At 35.9% G+C, this 19,821-nt stretch overlaps 1 protein-coding gene across 1 annotated transcript in view; it reads left to right on the top strand.

The window, feature by feature from the left end:
* The window catches only part of HSPA4 (heat shock protein family A (Hsp70) member 4), a 55,096-nt gene that overhangs the window by 28,152 nt on the left and 7,123 nt on the right, over positions 1 to 19,821 (top strand). The window contains exons 4-14 of the mRNA XM_007943749.2: positions 56 to 178; positions 1,971 to 2,070; positions 2,721 to 2,854; positions 8,193 to 8,437; positions 11,136 to 11,212; positions 12,147 to 12,298; positions 12,800 to 12,906; positions 13,307 to 13,440; positions 15,079 to 15,260; positions 16,285 to 16,374; positions 18,527 to 18,679. Coding sequence (XP_007941940.1) covers positions 56 to 178; positions 1,971 to 2,070; positions 2,721 to 2,854; positions 8,193 to 8,437; positions 11,136 to 11,212; positions 12,147 to 12,298; positions 12,800 to 12,906; positions 13,307 to 13,440; positions 15,079 to 15,260; positions 16,285 to 16,374; positions 18,527 to 18,679 — 1,497 coding nt within the window. The remainder of the gene's footprint in view (positions 1 to 55; positions 179 to 1,970; positions 2,071 to 2,720; positions 2,855 to 8,192; positions 8,438 to 11,135; positions 11,213 to 12,146; positions 12,299 to 12,799; positions 12,907 to 13,306; positions 13,441 to 15,078; positions 15,261 to 16,284; positions 16,375 to 18,526; positions 18,680 to 19,821) is intronic.

Consider the following 19,821-nt stretch of genomic DNA (forward strand, 5'->3'; position numbering starts at 1 on the left):
GTTTTGGATATGAATAAATACAGTAAGTCTAGATCCTCTTGCTGTTTTCTTGCAGGTGAAATATATGGAGGAAGAACGAAATTTTACCACTGAGCAAGTGACTGCCATGCTCTTGTCCAAACTGAAAGATACAGCAGAAAATGTTCTTAAGAAGCCTGTTGTTGATTGTGTTATTTCGGTGAGTTTGATTTCCTGTGCATTATTTAGTAGTTGCATGAAGAAGCAGAAATACATCGATTCATAATACATTGATTCATAATATATTGATTATTGCTAAAAAGTAAACTAGTTTATTTTTTTATAAAGGAGCTTTGGTGTTACAGTGCCAGGGATATTTGACTGCTAACCATAAGGTTGGCAGTTCAAACCACCAGCTCCTCCATGGAAGCAAGGTGGGGCAATCTACTTCCGTAAAGATATACTACATCGGAAACCCAAAAGGGGTCGCTATGAGTCAAAATTGATTTGATGGCAGAATTTTGTAAAGGTAATAATAGTCCTGGGATTCAAAATCAGATGTATAGAAGGATACAGAAACCTCAAGAGTCTTCTGCTACCTAATAAATATTGCTGTCTAATTTTTCCTTCCCAGGGCTTACCAATTTTATCACTTTACTATGGATCCTTCCAGAGGTTTTTATGTATCCAAGCAAATACATATAGAGCCTTTTTCAGTTGAATTTTAGACAATTTACCTTGTACTTGTTCCATAGCCATATGTAAAGAAATGCTTCATTCTTTGCAGTGGTTATGTAGTATATTCCAGTTTGTGCATATACCATAATCCTTTTAACCAATCACTTATTGGACATCTAGCGTCCAGTTTGTTTTTATTATGAAGAATTCCGCAGTGAATAACCCTGAACAAATATTTTGCTTCTCTGTGATGAAATTTGTAAGCTTTGTAGGAGAAATTCCTAGAAGTGCGATTGCTGGGAAAAAGGAATATATGTGTTTATAATTTTAACAACTATTGCTTAGTTGCCCTTTAAAGAATTTTGTACAAGTTCCACCGCCAGCGATGTATGAAAGGATTTATTTCACCACAGCATTGTCAGTACAGCTTGTGATGTGGTGGTAACTAATTTCATAAACAAAAAATTAAGTGTACATGATTTTAATTTTTTGTCCTTTAGAAGGTGAAGTTGAACTTTTTTTTAAATTAATATATTTTTGCAGTTTCAACAGTATTCACATTTATATAGTTCTGTGACATTAAGTTATGTTCATCATGTTGTTCAGCCATCACCCTTATTGTTGGTTGCCATAACTATAATCCTTACCCCTTCCTAAATTATACCATCATCCTTAGCAGAAGTTCATTGTCCTTCTCCTTTTCACTCACTTTTGATAGCCACAAATAATCTTTTGTTTCTGCACAATAGACTGTCTAGAAACTTTATATAAATGGAATCATATAATATTTATCCTTTTGTGATTGGCTTACTTAACTTATCATGTTCTCAAGTTTTATCCTTGTTTTACCATGCATCAAAACTCATTTTCTCTATGGTAGAATACTATTGCACAGTGATCTGTAAATATTACATTGTAAATATTACATTGTGATTTGTACATATTTTTTCTTGTTTGGTCATTAGAGCTTTTTTTTCATGTAGTCAAATGCAGCGATGTTTGTTTTTTTTCTTGGCTTATGATTTTTGTTATTTAGAAAGGCCTGTCTTCCTCTGATGTTAAAGATTCTTTTTTATTCTGTGTAGTTAAATCTTTGATTTGAAATAATATTTTTTATATACCATGAGGTAAGGATGCAACTTAATTTTTTTTGTCTCAGTGCTACTATTGGATATTATAACTTTACTGGTTTGAATTTCATCCATCACATACAGAATAAATTGCTGTAGGTTTTTGAGGGCATGCCTGGAGTTTTTACTGTCTTAACTGTTTGTTGGCAGGTCATTTTAAATGAGTAATTTTTATAATAGAGGGAATTTTGAAAAATTTTTTAGGTTCCTTGCTTCTATACTGATGCAGAAAGACGATCAGTGATGGATGCAACACAGATTGCTGGTCTCAATTGTCTGAGATTAATGAATGAAACTACTGCAGGTAAGAGGGACTATTTAACTATCAATTTTTTGACTTGCTTAAAAGTTATGAGATCTTAAAATGCTAGGATTTTTTTACTCTTTGTTTTGCTTGAAGTACTGCCATCCTTATCACCTGTGTGTCATAATATCTTTGAATACTGTGTCACAAAGGAAGAATCTCATCAATACCTTTTCTGTACCCTGTTCACACTTACTTTGGTATTTAATCATATACTTATTCAGAAATAAGCACATTTATTATAGGTGTGGAGCAGTGCTTTGGTTTAAAGATTGGCCTTTTCTTTGACATGTAGAGTCAGAGGAATGGAGTATAAAGAACACCTCAGGAACAGGATATGTGGGAATTTTGAGATAGCACAGAGATGGAAGAAAACTGGGAAAATACGTTCAGAAAGTGTGTGGGAATTGGTTTGGGAAAGATTGCTAAGGTCCGTTGGAAACTAAAGCATAAATGAATGCCAGCATTTAACTCCCTTGAAGCTGCATGCTCTTCATGGCTGGGTTATGCAGAGGTCATGAAGAGTCTATTTCAAACAGTATGTGATGCAGTCCCATTCAGTATATACAAAACTTTTTTCTATTTAAGTGATTTTAAATTTACTACTTAAATGATAACTGTTATGTTGAATTTCCTTTTTTCTTCTGTAGTTGCTCTCGCATATGGAATTTATAAACAAGATCTTCCTGCTTTAGAAGAGAAACCAAGAAATGTAGTTTTTGTAGACATGGGGCATTCTGCTTACCAAGTTTCTGTATGTGCATTTAATAGAGGGAAACTGAAAGTAAGTATACATCTTCCTGAACACTATTGGAAGTGTAGTAATTAGGAGATTAATTTTGAGAGATAAGTTAAATAATAAGTTACATAATTTTGTTGACTGATGAAAGTTTGCTATGAGCCATTTGAATTAGAAACTAGTTATTGTAGGGGCAAAGTGGGCATTGTAAACCTGAAATACTTTATCAAGAGGTGGTGTGGTATGAAGCAAAGAGTGTAGACCTTGAGGAAAAAGCTCTTAAACTCTCTAAGCCTCATCTTTTCTCATCTGTATATATGGAGAAAATAATACTTGCCGTTCAGTCTTGTTAGGAGGAGTCTAATATGTAGTCAGTCCCCCGGTATATTTGATACTGAGGATTGTGGGGAATGGGAAAGGAGCTCACTTTTTGCTTTTGAGGTTTTGAGTATTCTGAGGAAAAGTGGAAAAGTTGGAGGGGCTGAACTAGGACTTGGATGGCCAGAAGAAACCAGACTAGGGGTGGTATTATTCCAGGTTCCTGCAAAACTTAAAACTCTGAAGCAAACAGTTTTATACACAGAGAAGTCTAGACTTTAACATTAAAGTTAAAGGAGGGTTGGGCTGGAGGTACAAAGGCCAGAGGGTGCTCACAGTCATAGTTTCTACTAGCTAGATCAACAGTGGTATATAAAATCAGTTCTCTGTTTAGCTAGATTATTCTGTGTAGAATTTGCTTAAGAACTGAGGAATTTTCTTTTTTTTTTTTTAAATTTTATTTTAATTTGGGTGAAGATTTACAGAGTAAATTCACTTTTCATATGGCAGTTCACATAATATACTTTGTCTCATGTCATTGACCAAAATTTACAATGCCACAGCTCCCCTCCCACTTCCTCCCCATAGTTACCTCTTCCTGGTGTCCATCCCTCCATACTCTTCTGCACCCTGAGCTGTCTCCCTGTGCATAAGCAGCCCTTCCTTCTCCCATGATTGTTCTCTCCAGGGCTTGTGTCTACTTGAGGTAAATGTTTAATTCACATGCCTGTACTTTGTTTGGCTGGAAACCACAGTTGTGGCTTCAATTCTAGACCTGCAAGGCAGCTAGGGGCCATAGTCTCAGTGGTTCCACCAGGCTCTATTGGACCAGCAAACCTGGTCCCCACCTTCTTTTTTTTTGCCTCCAAATGATTTTGAGTTTTGTTCCACATTGTTTTCCCTCTCTATGCAGGATCTCCTACATCCCTTCCAAGTGGATGACAGTGGTAGCCGGGCACCATCTAGTTCTTCTGGTCTCATAGTTGTATAGTTTGCAGATCGGATGGTGTACCAGTTGCTAGGACTGATTGTTTCTATTAATTTTGATTTTCTTCTTCTTGACGAGGAGAGACCCGTTGTTGCATCTAGATGGCAGCTTGCTAGCTCTTAAGATCCCAGTTGCTACTCGCCAAAGTAGGAGGTGGAACAATGTTTTGTATAGTATGTTATGCCAATTGAGCTTGATGTCCCCTGCGACTATGGTCCCAAGCCCGCAGGATCATCTACTTGGTTGCTCTGGGTAGCTGGCTGTGACCAAGCAATGACCATAACCTTGCCCCTTGGCAGCTCTACTATACACCTGGGAATTCTGATCATTCACATAAACTTATAGGACCATTGTCTGCCAACCCTATATATGATCTTGGATACACTCCCCATTTAGACATACCTAATTGTTTATCCGGGAGCTCTGGTAGCATAGTGGCTAAGGCACTTGACTGCTAACCAGAAGGCTGGCGGTTCAAACCCACCAGCCACTCCTCGGAAGAAAGATTGGGCAATCCTACTTCCGTAGTGATACTGCCTCGGAAACCCAAGGAGGGGTCGCTATGAGTCGGGGCCGACTCGACGGCATATAACAACAACAACAACAACAACAACAACAATTGTTTATCCTGTCCTCCTGTCTATCTGTCCATATACCCATGTTTGCTTTCACTGACAACTCAGTACTGTATATGCAAAAGGGTTCATATTTGTTGTCTGTACTGCGCATGTACCTCTCTATGTCTTTCTCATCCTCAATGCTGCCATATTGGTCACTCACATTTGGTACACTGCCCAAGAACTAAGGAATTTTCAATTGTTGCTTTTAATTATTTGACTTGTATATCAAGGTTCTTGGTGCCAAGGTCTAAATTGGCTTTTTCCTCCTCTTGGGGATTTGTAAGGAGGGACTATTCCCTTAAATAAATATTTGGTAGCTTTAGAGGGCATCTTGAGATTTTTTTGTTGTTGTTAGAGTCCTGTTTCTTTGAAAAATAGACTTGGTTCCATTTTATATTGATTGTGGTTTGTTTCTAGCTTTTTTTTAAAAAAATCCAGAAAGCAAGTCATTGGGATATTTAGAGAATGAGAGAAGTATATGATTTTTACAGGTATAAGTGATGAACCAAGTATAATTATTAGTATTTTAAACTTTATTTTGATCATTAATAGAATTATTTCTAAAATCCGTTTCATACTTTTTTAGATAGGAGATACTGGCCATGACTTAGCCTTAGTTTTGGATCAGAATGATGTGTATTAGTGACCATCTCCTTATGTTTTTCTAAATTGTTCTTTACTGTCACCTATCAGTTTTCCAATCCTTTTGATTGTTTTTAAATTTAATTATAAAAATATTTATTACAAACTATCCCCCAAACTTGGAAAAGTATTTATATATGAATAAAAATAATTATCCATAATCTTACCACTCTTAGTATTTTGGTGTATTACTTTCTAGTCTTTTGAGAAAACAGTATTGAATACTAGAAAGTTTTGTGCCCTGCTTTTTTTCAGTTAACGTAGTAAGAAAACGTCCCTCTGACACATAACATTCTTTGAAGAGATTGTTTTATTCTCTCATAAGAATGTTCTCACATAGTTATTTTATCTTCTGTGTTGAATCTAATAAGATCTAGTTTGTGTCTAATTTGCTAGAGATTTAGAAAATGTATAAACTAAGCTAGTTCGAAATCTGTTAATAGAAGCAAATTAGTGTGAGTTAAGGCTTTAGTATTTTTCCTGGTAGTAAACTGCATAGACCTAGGACTTTGACTTTATTCACAGTTTTTGTGATAGCAGTAAGACTGGAGCAAGTCACATAAGATGTTAGCTTATTTACGTTTTCTTTGATATTGCATATTTAGAGATTGATATACGTGTTTTGTAGTGGATTTGATTCCCATGAAGACTCTGAAACCTGCTTTTGAATGTAAATAAAGCAAACAGAAAAATGTAGTAGACAATCTGGACAGAACATTTCAATGGCAGCTTGAGAAAACAGAAAAGTATTAACAACGAAGTATGCAAAGACTTAGAGTTAGAAAACCAAAAGGGATAAACACACTTGCCATTTCTCAAGCTGAAAGACCTGAAGAAAAAAAATCAAGTCTTGAGCTGGCAATATTGAAGGATTCTATGGGCAAAATATTGAATGACACAGAAGGCATCAAAAGAAAATGGAAGGACTATATAGTCACTGTACGGAGAAGAATTAGTTGATGTTCAACCATTTCAGGAGGTAGTATATATATGATCAAGAACCAGTGGTGATGAAGTAAGAAGTCCAAGCTGTTTGGGAGTGGTGGAGGGGAAGGCTCTAGGAATTGAAGGAATATCCAATGATACGTTTCAAGAAATGCAAGCAATACTGGAAGTGCTCATTTGCCTGTGCCAAGAAATTTGGAAGACAACTACCTGGGCAAGCAACTGGAAGAGGTCGGTATTTGTGCCCATTACAAGGAAAGGTGATCCAAAAGAATGTGGAAATTATTGAACAATATCATCAATAACAAATGAAAGTAAAATTTTTTGAATATAATTTAAAATTGGTTGCAGCAGTACATCAACAGGGAATTGTCCAAAATTCAAGCCAGATGCAGAAGAAAACATGAAATAAGGGATATCATTGCTGATGTCAGAGAGATCTTGGCTGAAAGCAAAGAATACCAGAAAGATGTTTACTGTGTGTTATGGACTCTGCAAATGCATTTGACTGTGTGGATCATAACAAATTATGCATAACATTGCAAAAAATGGGAATTCTGTAGCACTTAATTGTGTTCATGAAGAACCTGTACATAGACCAAGAGTTACTTGTTTGACAGAACAAGGGGATACTGCGTGGTTTAAATCAGGAATGGTGTGTGTCAGGATTGTTATCATTTCACCATACTTAATTCAGCCTGTATGCTAAGCAAGTAATCCAAGAAGCTGGACTGTATGACAAAAAACACAGTATCAGGATTGGAGGAAGATTCACTAAGGACCTGCACTATGCAGATTACCCGAGCTTGCTTGCTGATAGTGAAGAGAACTTGAAACACTCAATGAAGAGCAAAGGCTACAGTATGGATTACACTTCAGTATAAAACAAAAGTCCTCACACTGGACCCATACACAGCATCCTGATAAATGGAGGAAAGATTGAGGTTGCCAAGGATTTCATTTTACCTGAATCCACAATCAACACCAAGCAGCAGTGAAGAGATTAGAATGTATTGCAGTGGGCAAATATGTTTCAAAAGACTTCTTTAAAGTGTTAGAAAGCAGAGATGTCACTTTGAAGACTCAGGTGCACCTAATCCAACCCGTGGAATTTGCAGTTGTCTCATGAGAAAGCTAAAGAATGAATAAGGAAGACTAAAGAAGAATCGATGTCTTTGAATTATGGTGTTGGCAAAAAGTACTGAATTATACCATGGACTTCAGAAGGATGAACAGACCTGTCTTAGAAGTACAGCCAAAATGGTGAAACTTCATCTCACTAACTTTGGACATATTATCAGGAGGGACCAAGTCCCTGGAGGAGGACATTAAGCTTGGTAAAGTAGAGGGTCAGGGAAAAAGAGGAATTCCCTCAATGAGATGTATTGACACAGTGGCTGCAACAGTGGGCTTAAATATAACAATAATTGTGAGGAAGGCACAGAACCAGGTGTTGTTTTATAATGTTACACATAGGGTCATTGTGAGTTGGGACCAACTCAGCAGTACCTAACAACAACATACATGTTTCAAATTGCAGTTGTATGTTTGACCTTTGACGTGTATTTGCTATTTGGAGTCAGGTTGGAATAGTGGGAAGGGCAAAAATTTCTGAATTAAGGAGACTTGATTCTGATTTCTACTCTGATAATGTGGGTTGTACATTATGTGTAGCATGATCTATAAATTGGGAACACAGTGACAATTTTTACAGTACATTTAAAGCAAAGATTAAATGACACATGTACATTGCCTTTTTTTAAATTGTACTGTCTTCCTTTTAAAAAAACTAACAATTTACCAGTTTAAAAAATGACTATTTAACAAGTCAATTTAAAAATTTATCATAATGTAAATTTTTTTCCCTAAGGTTTTGGCCACTGCCTTTGACACAACACTGGGAGGCAGAAAATTTGATAAGGTGTTAGTAAATCACTTCTGTGAAGAATTTGGGAAGAAATACAAGCTAGACATAAAGTCCAAAATCCGTTCATTATTACGACTGTCTCAGGAGTGTGAGAAGCTCAAGAAATTGATGAGTACCAATGCTTCAGACCTCCCTATGAACATTGAATGTTTCATGAATGATGTTGATGTATCTGGAATTATGAATAGGTAACCATATTTATAATTTGATGTTAGACCAGACTGAATTATTTTTTTCTCTACTTACATTAGCTTTAATCAGCCAATTGTTGAAACCATCATTGTTATTATATGATAATTTCCGTTTTGTTGGAAAAAATTAGAGCCCATTCAGGACCGTGGATATTTACATATTATTTAATGTAAAGGTTGGGTGATTTAAATGGTGTTGATTAATGTTTTATTCTTATTAATTGAAAATGTCTTATTCTGATCAGTTGAGTATTCTGGGAAGTTGTAGTTTTTTACATATCCATGTATTATTCATTGCCAGTTTTCATAAAATCAGGACAGGGTGCTTTAATGAGGAATTAAATTGAATTAGATAATATTACTAATTTAGAAACGTATACTTGAGTGCTTCAGGATCACTTGAGGACAACAACTCTTTTTGTATAGCATGGCAAGAATTGTGGGTAATTGACATTTCAGAGCTGTCCTCAGAAATAACCAGAATGTCATTGTTGGCTGGCTAGGTTGCTTGGATGATGGAAGTCAGATGTGCTTTTTGGCTGTGAACTTTGCTGATAGAATTGAGTAAGACTGATTGATTCATTGGGGAATCATCATCAGAGCATTGAAATGGCATTTATTGTGGCCTAGTAACTAAATTTGTAGTCGCCTCTAGCCTCTGTTTAAATGTGGTCATTTTCGTTTTTATTAAGCAGCAGTTTTGTGTGTTTGTGTTGTGGGGGCTGGGGTAGAGTGGTATGTGATTATAAGAGCTAAAGAGATGCATTTCACAGCTTTTTTTTTTTTTTTTTTTAATTTCAAGTAATTCTATTGAATTACAATGTTTAGTATTTGTTTTGTTCTCATGCTTTGGTTTTCCTTCATTGAGAACCCTTACATACATACGTTGAATCTTGTTTACCTGTCTTAATTTGCCTTTCTTCCTCTAATCCTTTTAGGCTGTTTTTTGGGTTTGCTTGCTCTTGTATATGTTTTAGGTTGACTTTCATATTTGACATTTGTTCTTTTATTTCTAATTCTTTTCTGAATTTTTCCAATTCTGATTTTTTTCCCTTTCATGTTTCATTCTAAAAATTGAAATGTATTTCACATACTATAAAACTATTTTAAAGTTTACAGTGAGTAATTTTTAGGATATTCACAAGCTTGTGCAGCCATCACCACTATCTGATTCTAGAATGTGTTCATCCCATCAACAAGAAGCCCTGTACCCATTAGCAGTCACTCCATTTCCCCTAATCTCCAGGCAACTGTGGATCTTCTTTCCGCCTTTAATGGATTTGCCTATTCTTTGACTCATTTTTAGGTGAAATAATTTTCCTGAATCTTTAGAAGGGAGGTGTGATTCAAAGAGTTTTTCTGATTTCACTGCTTCAGAGAAATTCTTGTAAATGAATTCATACAATAAGTAGTATTTTGTGTAAGCCTTCTTTTCTTTTACTTAGCATAGAATTTTTGAGGGTCATTCAATTACATAAATCATTTGTTCCTTCTCTGTATGGCTGACTAGCATGTAGATTTACTATTTTCTTCTGTTTATCAGCACAGGTTCTTTCCAGTTTTGACCTTAGGAATAATAAAACTGTCATTTTACTTCTACCAATATGTAAGAGTTCTGATTGCTCCACATCCTCACCAGTATTTGGTATTAGCAGTCTTTAATTTTCACCATTTGGTCACTGTATTCTATACCTCTTTTTTTTTTTAATTGTGGTATAATTCATTCTATCTCCTGCCTTCCTCTGCCAGCCTCCCACACACACTTCAGGCAGCCACTAACCTGCTTTCTGTCTCTATGCATGTACCTTTCTGAACATTTCATGTAAACGGAATAACATAATATATGGTCTTTGGTGACTGGCTTCTTAGAATGTTTTAAGGTTCATACATTTTGTAGCTTATATTCTTGCTGAATATAGTTGATGAACATTTGTTTTGCTTTCACATTTTGGCTATTATGAATAATAATGCTGCTTTGAGCCTTGTATACAGGTTTTTGTGTTGGTTGTATGTTTTTATCTCTTGGGTATATATATACCTAGGAGTAGAATTGCTGGGGCATAGGTGGCGTGAATGGTTTGCAGTTGACTACTAACTTAAAGGTTGGTAGTTTGAACTAACCTAGTGGTAGGTACCACTGAAGAAAAGTCTGGTGATCTTTTCTATAAAGATTGTCATTTTGTGCTGTTGAGTTGATTGTAACTCACAGCGATGCTATATGATAAGAGTAGAATTACCTCATAGGGTTTTCCTGTAGGATCAGATTGCCAGGTTTTTTTTCTCCCACAGAGCCACTGGGTAAGTTTGAACTGCTGACCTTTCAGTTAGCAGCTGGGCAATTAATCACTGTACCATCAGGGCTCTCCCCGTAAGGATTTCAGTCAAGAAAAAGCCCGTAGAGCAGTTCTGTTCTGTGACACATGGGGTTGCCATGCGTTGGAATGGCATTTATTGTGGCCTAGTAACTAAATGTACAGTCTCAACCGCAGTGGTATGGTAACTCATTGTTAAACATTTTGAGGAACTGCCAGAATTTTTTCCGAAGTGGCTGTACCATTTTAAATTTCACCAGCAGTGTTTGAAGATTCCAGTTTCTCTACACCCTTGCCTTGATATGTCTGTCTCACTGAGTATAGCCATTCATTCCACACAAAAGTGGAATGTGATTCATCTTGCTTTTTTTTTTTTTAAATAGAGGCAAATTTCTGGAGATGTGCGATGATCTCTTAGCTAGAGTGGAGCCGCCACTTCGTAGTGTTCTGGAACAAGCCAGTAAGTATGTTTGTGATTGTTTGTATATCTCAGACTCTTGGGAAAATAATTATGTTTTTCCAAATGTTATAGAAAATTTTCATACTATATTATGCTTCTTTTTATCTTCCCGCTGCAAACCTCCTTTTCCCCTAAGCAAGTTTTTAATAGTGCCCAAGGAAATCTAAAAAATTCAGACACAGAGATGAGTATAAACTCAGTTATTTTATGGTGGTAAAAGTTGTCTTTTGTCATGCTGATATGTATCCTGTAAGCTTTTCTGTCAATGAATCTTTGAATTTGCTAGGTAGAAGACTGGAGTGGGTAGATGTGTGTCTGTATGCCTCTTTTTTTCTTTAATGCCAAGTCACGGGTAACTCAGTATTTTGAGGTCCTGGTGCCTAAGACATTTGACTGCTAACCAGAAGGCTGGCGGTTCAAACCCACCAGACACTCCTCAGAAGGAAGACTGGGCAATCTATTTCCATAGTGATACAGCCTCAGAAACCCAAGGAGGGGTCGCTATGAGTTGGATCTGACTTGACAGCAGTGGGTTATTATTTTCTTTATGGCTAGTGTACTTGCATACCTATGGTTGGTCCAACTGTTCATGCTTGAACACTTTCTTATGGGGAACTTTTTGTAGAATGCAGGACCTGTACAGTGCATGACGTTGAGTATTCCTGACCCTCCCCTACTAAATCCCAATATTCTCCTGCCATCCTTTCATTGTTGTTAGAAAATCAAAACACACCTACGTGCTTCCACAATACTGTGTAATACTGTGTGTGTATGCGTGTGTGTGATTATTGGCATTGGGTTTGGGTAAGGCAGTGTGGTGGAGTTTAGTTTTATATCTGTGAGTTATTGCAGATATTGTACCTCTGATGTATTATAATATACAAATTTAAAGATTCTTTTAATCTGAATGTCTAATCTAATTGTTTTAAAATAGAGTTAAAGAAAGAAGATATTTATGCAGTGGAGATAGTTGGTGGTGCTACACGAATTCCTGCAGTAAAAGAAAAGATCAGCAAATTCTTTGGTAAAGAACTTAGTACAACATTAAACGCTGATGAAGCTGTCACTCGAGGCTGTGCATTGCAGGTGAGTTTTATTTCTTTCACAGGTAGCTAGGTAAGTCATTGTAAGTGGCAATGATTTATGTATGCAGCCAATAACCTGAGATAGCTCAAGGTGGTATCAGCATGTATGATTCTCAAACTTTGGTTTTAAAATGGATAACAGAAGTGATGTTCATAAAAGGAATTGTGTACCCTATGACACGTAAAAAAATATTCATTAGGTAGAGAGATATTACTAGAATTTGGCAGTTTACCTATTGTCTATATATGAGAAAATAGTATTGTGTATTAGTTAAAACAAGGTTTGAAGTTAATGGAAAAATAAAGAATAAGTAGTTTAGGTAATTTAACAAATACAGATGTTTGTAAAACTATTTAGACAACATTAAACTCTACTGGTGTAAATATTTAAGGAAGACTACTGATTGTGGTCTTTTGAAATCATCATTTATTGGTCTAATGATACTGTCAGTTCATAGTGTCTTTACTTATCAAATTGAATTTTAAAAAATTACTGTTCTAGTGTGCAATCTTATCTCCTGCTTTCAAAGTCAGAGAATTTTCTATCACTGATGTGGTACCATATCCAATATCTCTGAGATGGAATTCTCCAGCTGAAGAAGGGTCAAGGTAATATGTTTATTAATCATTTTTTATTTAGGATTAGCTAAATTAGGTGTGAGTAGTAAGTGGCCTTCTTTTTTCAACTTGGACAAATCTGTAACATTTTGTCAAAGTGCATGAAGTAAAGTGATTACTTATTTTAGTTTTCAGAATGCATAAATTGTGCTCTTAGTTTGCTATAGTTAATCCTGCTGAAGACCTTGGTGACTTTTTTGTACTGATTCAAGTTTATATAGGTTTTTTTTTTTTAACTGATTATATAAAGTCTCAGCAACTCTTATCTAGAAATAATGTCTGTTGAAAACAGGAAAAACTAGAGTTATATAATAATTAGAAACTTAGAATACATATATTAAAGTGTTAGGAATATTCTGAATTTTTGTGTTTGTCTTTTTCTTTCATTCAGTGACTGTGAAGTCTTTCCAAAAAATCATGCTGCTCCTTTTTCTAAAGTACTCACCTTTTATCGAAAGGAACCTTTCACTCTTGAAGCTTATTATAGCTCTCCTCAGGATCTGCCCTATCCAGATCCTGCGATAGGTAAGTAAAGATTTGGGAATTTTATTTTTTGAAAAGGCTTATGTACTTGGAGAACTGGGATATAAAAAGTGTAAACACAGTATTCTGAAATTTAAACCCTTCTTAGATCACAAAAGAAAACCTCTTCTAGTCTTGTTACCAGATATAGGACCAGCCAGGTAATCATTTTATTAGATCTTCCATTGTGTGGGCAGTGTTTCTCAGATAATGCTCATTGTACGTAGGTCTACCTTGTGCCTAAGATGGTGCTTAATATTGTAAGAAATTAAAGAAACTCAGTTTTGATCTTAGTATACAGTTATAAGTTGTACACTGCAAATTATTGGGAAAGCATGATACAGTAGTGATACATAATAGATTCTGGAGCCATGTTAACTGAGAAACTTAAAATCTGCAAATAATACCAGTGAGAAGAGAGAGAAGCTAGTTTATACTTACAGGCCAAGAATACATGGGTAAAAGTATTAGGAATATCCTGAAAGGAACTTAGAAATTTTGGAGCGTTAATCTGCTCTTTATTTCCACATTTGTAAAATGGGAATACTGATGGTAATTCATATATCGCACAGTTGTGTGAAATAGAAATATTAGTAAACCCTTACACAGTAACTGGACCTAGAAGCAGTAATTTCTTGATTAATGACAGTGTGGATATATTACTGGTTGAAGCAGTAATTTCTTGATTAATGACAGTGTGGATATATTACTGGTTTTCCAGTAGAGATGAATATGACACGTGTGTTTTAGGACTTTATCTGGCAATAGCATATAATAATCAATTGGAATAAGAAGGGACTAGAGGTTTATAAAAATAAAAAAGACAAAAAAAGACTGAGTCTTAGTTTTAGAAAGTTTTACCTGTTCATTTCAACATAAGTCTATTAAAGCTTTATTTGTTTTTAAAGACAAAAGGAATCTATAAGAAAAGCTTTTATAAGGGATCAAATTGAAATAAAATGTTTAGACAGAAAGTTACTTTGTTAGGTTGTCAATAAAGTGGAAGAATCTTTAGTAGCCAAGACATACATTAAGGTGATAGTAGAACATTCCAAAAGCTCCGTCCCCCCAGTGGAATAGTTAGAAATGGGTAAATAGATTTATGTAGTAAGAGGCTGATTACAGTATTTTCTATAATCATAAAATCACTGGAAACAACCTCTGTCTCTGAAAATATGGGATTTGTTAAAGAAAAATCACTATATGGCCACTAAAGTATATTTTGAAAAATAATTCACTGGTACGGGAAAATGTTTATGATGTTAAATGGGAAAAAACTGGTTTATTAAAAGTAAATGTAGGATAATACCATTGTTTATAACAGCTTTATTGAAATATAGTTCATATACCATATAGTTCACCATTAGAATGTACACAAATTCAGCAATTTTAAGTGTATTCCCAAAATTGTGCAGCCCATCACCTCAGTTAATTTTGGAATGTTTCCATCACCCCAAAAAGGAGCTCTGTATCCATTGACAGTCACTCAGTATGATAGAATTTTTCTTAAAATGGGTAGGTATATGTACATACAGTGAAATATTCAATAAAAAAGTGCTGATAACATGTTACAACATGAATGAAGCAAGTAAACATTATGCTGATTGAAAGGTTGTGTTTTCGTTTCTTAATTTCCCCTAGCTCAGTTTTCAGTTCAGAAAGTCACTCCCCAGTCTGATGGTTCCAGTTCGAAAGTGAAAGTGAAGGCTCGAGTAAATATCCATGGCATTTTCAGCGTGTCCAGTGCATCCCTAGTGGAAGTACACAAGTCTGAGGAAAATGAGGAACCAATGGAAACTGATCAGAACACAAAGGAGGAAGAGGTAATCTAGACATTCCATTATACATTTTATGATAGTGTCTTGTCTAGAAATTCTAACAAGTTGGCTGGTTGATGGGGCAAGGAACATTGTGACTGAACTGTTCAGAGTTGGTTTGTGTGTATCCTCTTCCCCCAATGTAAGTGAACCAGTAGAAAATGTTTACATAGGATTTGTATAGAAATGGGACATAGATGCCTCCCTTTTCCAAACTCTCCAACCAAACACTTCTCAACTTGAGTTATTTTAATACCATCTGGTCATTGAAGAATGTGGAATCTCAGTTGATTATTTTCTCTAATAAAATATATTATACACACTATTTCTTGGAATCATATACTCGGTCTTGTCCCTCACTGGGCATGTGAGTCACCTGGTGAGCTTTATAAAACTATAAACGTTTGGGCCTCGCCCTCAGAGATTTTGTTTGAGTTGGGCTGGGCTGGGCTGAGCCCCAGATACCAGTTTGAAAAGTCTCTTAGGTCATTCCTGTTGCAGGCATTGAGAATCATGGCTACAAAGTTGAGTCTTCATAAACTTTATATTTATCATTGTTGCCAGGCTTTGTTCTTTCAGTGTAGTGTTCAGGGTGTTCCTTTCCCCTCATGCTTACAATGGTAGTACTTTTAAGGATGATTTAAGAATGGCTGGGATAAGGTGAGACTTTTTAGGGAAATTTTCTTAAGAGGAAGCTTGTAGAAATTCATGCTCTCCATAAATGAGATTATATTATGTGATAATACATTATGTACTATGAGTACTTTGTGGTATACAGAGTAATTCTTGTTTATATAAGGGTGGGCAAGTGTTGTTGTTATTATACCAGTGTATCAGCTAAGATCCAGATAGGAAAACTTCCTGCTCTAGGTAAGATATGTGATACACCTGGGGATTCGAGCCTAAGTCTTTTTGATTGTTGAACAGATTAGCAGGAATTTCAACCATATGACTTTGCCCCAATGTGTGATGAAGGTGGTTTAGTCTTTCACTGGCATTTCCTAGTTTTAGGAATTGATGTGTTTTTCAGAAGATGCAAGTGGACCAGGAGGAACCACATGTTGAGGAGCAGCAGCAGCAGACACAAGCAGAAAATAAGGCAGAGTCTGAAGAAATGGAGGTATGGGTTGTGTTGTAGAGTATGAATTGCAGTCTCCATTAACTTGGTTCTGGCTGAAGTTTTATGTCTTATATGCTGGTTATATTAGGAATTATTTTGAACAATTTTTTAGCAAGATTTTGTAGTGTAATCGGAAAGTGTTTTTTGTAAGATCACCTTAGAACTCTTTTCCAGTTGGTACAAGGGACAAAAGTTCTTAGAAGTCTTATTTTTACAAGGACAGTGATTGGCTCATGCTAGTCTCTGAATGAGGAGCTCTGGTAGCATAATGCCTAAGGAACTTGACTGCTAACCAGAAAGCTGGTGGTGCAAACCCACCGGCCACTCCTTGGATGGGCAATCTACTTCCGTAGTGACCCTTCCTCGGAAATGCAAGGAGGGGTCGCTATTAGGCAGGGCAACTCAATGGCACATAACAACAACAACAACAGTAGTCTCTGGATGACTTTACTAACAGTCATTTTATGAATAATTTGTTCTTTACTGATAAACCATAATGAGAGTTAAATTTTTTACTTCTCAGAAACATGTCTTTTTCTCTAAGAATACTGTTTTAAATATGCTTTGTAAATACATTTACCCCAAGCATTTTATTGAAATAAATACAGTTTTAAATTCTTCACAAACCTCTTTGTTCTTCAATTCTTACTATTAAGGTTTTATGTTTAAATTTGTTTTTGGCATTTATTTCAAGCTATGCATGAAATTGCAATGTTTAATCTCATTCTCTTAGGTATTTCTGAACGTGGTATTTTTAAGTTTGGCAGAGCTTTAAGATGGCCCACATCTTCAATCAGTTAAATTTTAATGGCTTTCTTTTACTGTGGAAGTAGTCTTTAAAAAAAAAAAAAATAGAAGAAATTATTCTGACAGATGCTTTTAATATACTAAGACCTATACCCAGATGGAAAACCCTTCTTGCTTTTGGGTGGGCTGAGGACTGCAGTGGCAGAGAAAAGTACTTGTTCTCCTGTGTGTTGTGGCAGGTGAGGAAAAAAGGAAGAAGCACTGACATTGTGAGCGACCCCTCCCCAAATACCCTGCAGCTGTGGGAAGTTTCTAGGGGGTTATTACTTAGGCTTCCCTGTGATGATTCAGGAGCTGAAACACCATTGTTTCTACGGGAAATGAAATACAAATGATAATGTAAATTTTCAGCAACTGACAAGTTGGTTGGATAAGAGGTAGGGAAGTAACACTGAAGTCTTCCTCATAGCAAAGAGCACATTGAATTCTAGTTGAATTAAAAAAGTTCTGAATGAAAAAACTCGAATATTTTTCTTATTTGTAGATGGGGAGAGCTTTCAAAGCAGTGAAAATAATAACAAAAAAGATGAATGGATGCTACAATAAAAACTTGTATTGACAAATAAGATAAAATTAGAAAAAACCAGAAGAGTCAATCATTTGACAATTAGGGGACATTGGATAAATTTGTAACTAGGCAATTTGAAGAAGAAATAAGCATGGTTGTGTGAAAAAAGTATTTGTTGTTGTTGTCCATCTGGGTAAAGGTCTTAATATATATGTTGCTATGTGCTGTCGAGTCGGACCTGACTCATAGCGACCCCTTCTTGAGTTTCTGAGGCAGTATCACTACGGAAGTAGATTGCTTCATCTTCCTTCTGAGGAGTGGCTGGTGGGTTTGAACCACTGGCCTTCTGGTTAGCAGTCAAGTGCCTTTGGCACTATGCTACCAGATGTATAGCCCAAAGGAATTCATAAAAAATAACAGAGATGAAGCTAAATTAATTTCCAGTGCTGTCCAAGGTGCTGTGGAATGGCATTTCTCCCTCCTTAAGAGAATGTAAATAGCAACAGACATTCTGGAAATCAAAATGACACTATATTATTGGTCCATAAAAATTTCATAATTCTCTTCACTAAGTTCATGTCCCTATCTGTGTGTTTCAGTAACAGAGAATGAAAGTAAGAGAAGACTGGTGAATGTATATGAATTACGGGATTATGGAAGGTTATTATATTTGTATATTTTTATTTTACAGAGCTAAGAAACAGTCTTCAGTTATTTAGATCATTATACATCAGAAAACAAACCAAGTTAATAAAAAGTAAAAACAGCTTTTGAAATGTGAGTTTTTTGGAAGTTTAAGACTGTGCTTTTTGTTCTTAATGATTTCTATTATTTTAGACCTCTCAAGCTGGATCGAAGGACAAAAAAATGGACCAACCACCTCAAGCCAAGAAGGCAAAAGTGAAGACCAGTACTGTTGACCTGCCAATTGAAAATCAGCTATTATGGCAGATAGACAGAGAGATGCTCAATTTGTACATTGAAAATGAGGTGATTAAAGTTTTTTTTTTTTTTTTACAAAATAAGCCACAAGTTAATGTGACCATGGTGTTTAGACCCTTTGTCTAGTGACCTTCATGTACTTTTGGTTGTCTGCACCAATAATTTAGATTTTTGAGTACTACAAGGGCAGGTTTAGGTAGATCCTATGGCATATCATTATACCTGCCCTTGTAGTAATAAAAAAAAAGAATACCAAGGCAGTCAGCCTCAGGGACCCAGGTAAGGGTGGTACAAGAGGTTTCCAACAGGGAGGCAAACTTGTCTGTCGGTTTGTCCTACTGTGGTGAAGTGTTGATGTGAGTTTTGAGGCTGAGCCACTGGTATTTCTAACCAATTGGGATGCACATGGTGCACAGGTATCATCCCAGCTTACAGACTGAGACAGACTAGGAAGAAGGAAGAGGCTGTCCACTTCTCAAATAATTGGCCAGGGAAAACCTTATGAATAGCAAAGAAACACTGTTTAATACATTACCACACAACTTTATGAATAGTCCGTTTAGGTTAGAAGGCTCTCAAAATAGGACTGGGAAAGAGCTGCATCATCTGCGTAAACCCAGTCTTACTCCTATGGATAAGGTAAAGCTTTTGAGAACGCCATTTGCTGATGTGGCACCATTCAAATGGAAGGGAAACAGCAGCAGACATCCATTAATCATTGGAACATGGAATGTACGAAGTATGAATCTAGGAAAATTTGAAGTTGTCAAAAATGAAATGGAACGCATAAAGATTGATATCCTTGGCATTAGTGAGCTAAAATGGACTGGTTTTAGCCATTTTGAATCATACAACCATGTGATCTACTATGTCGGGAATGACAGTTTGAAGAGGAATCGTGTGGCATTCATCACCACAAAGGATGTTTCAAGATCTGTCCTGAAGTACAATGCTGTCAGTGATAGGATAATACTCATATGCCTCCAAGGAAGACCCATTAATATGACTATTATTCAAATTTATGCACCAACTACCAAAGCCAAAGATGAGGAAACTGAAGAATTTTATCAACTTCTGCAGTCTGAAATTGACCGAACATGCAACCAGGATGTATTAATTATCACTGGTGACTGGAATGCAAAAGTTGGAAACAAAGAAGAATCACCGGTAGTTGGAAAATTTGGCCTTGG

The sequence above is a fragment of the Orycteropus afer genome, unplaced genomic scaffold (genome assembly GCF_000298275.1).
Source record: "Orycteropus afer afer isolate SDZICR_OR568_19922 unplaced genomic scaffold, OryAfe1.0 scaffold00112, whole genome shotgun sequence".
NCBI classification, from domain to species: domain Eukaryota; kingdom Metazoa; phylum Chordata; class Mammalia; order Tubulidentata; family Orycteropodidae; genus Orycteropus; species Orycteropus afer.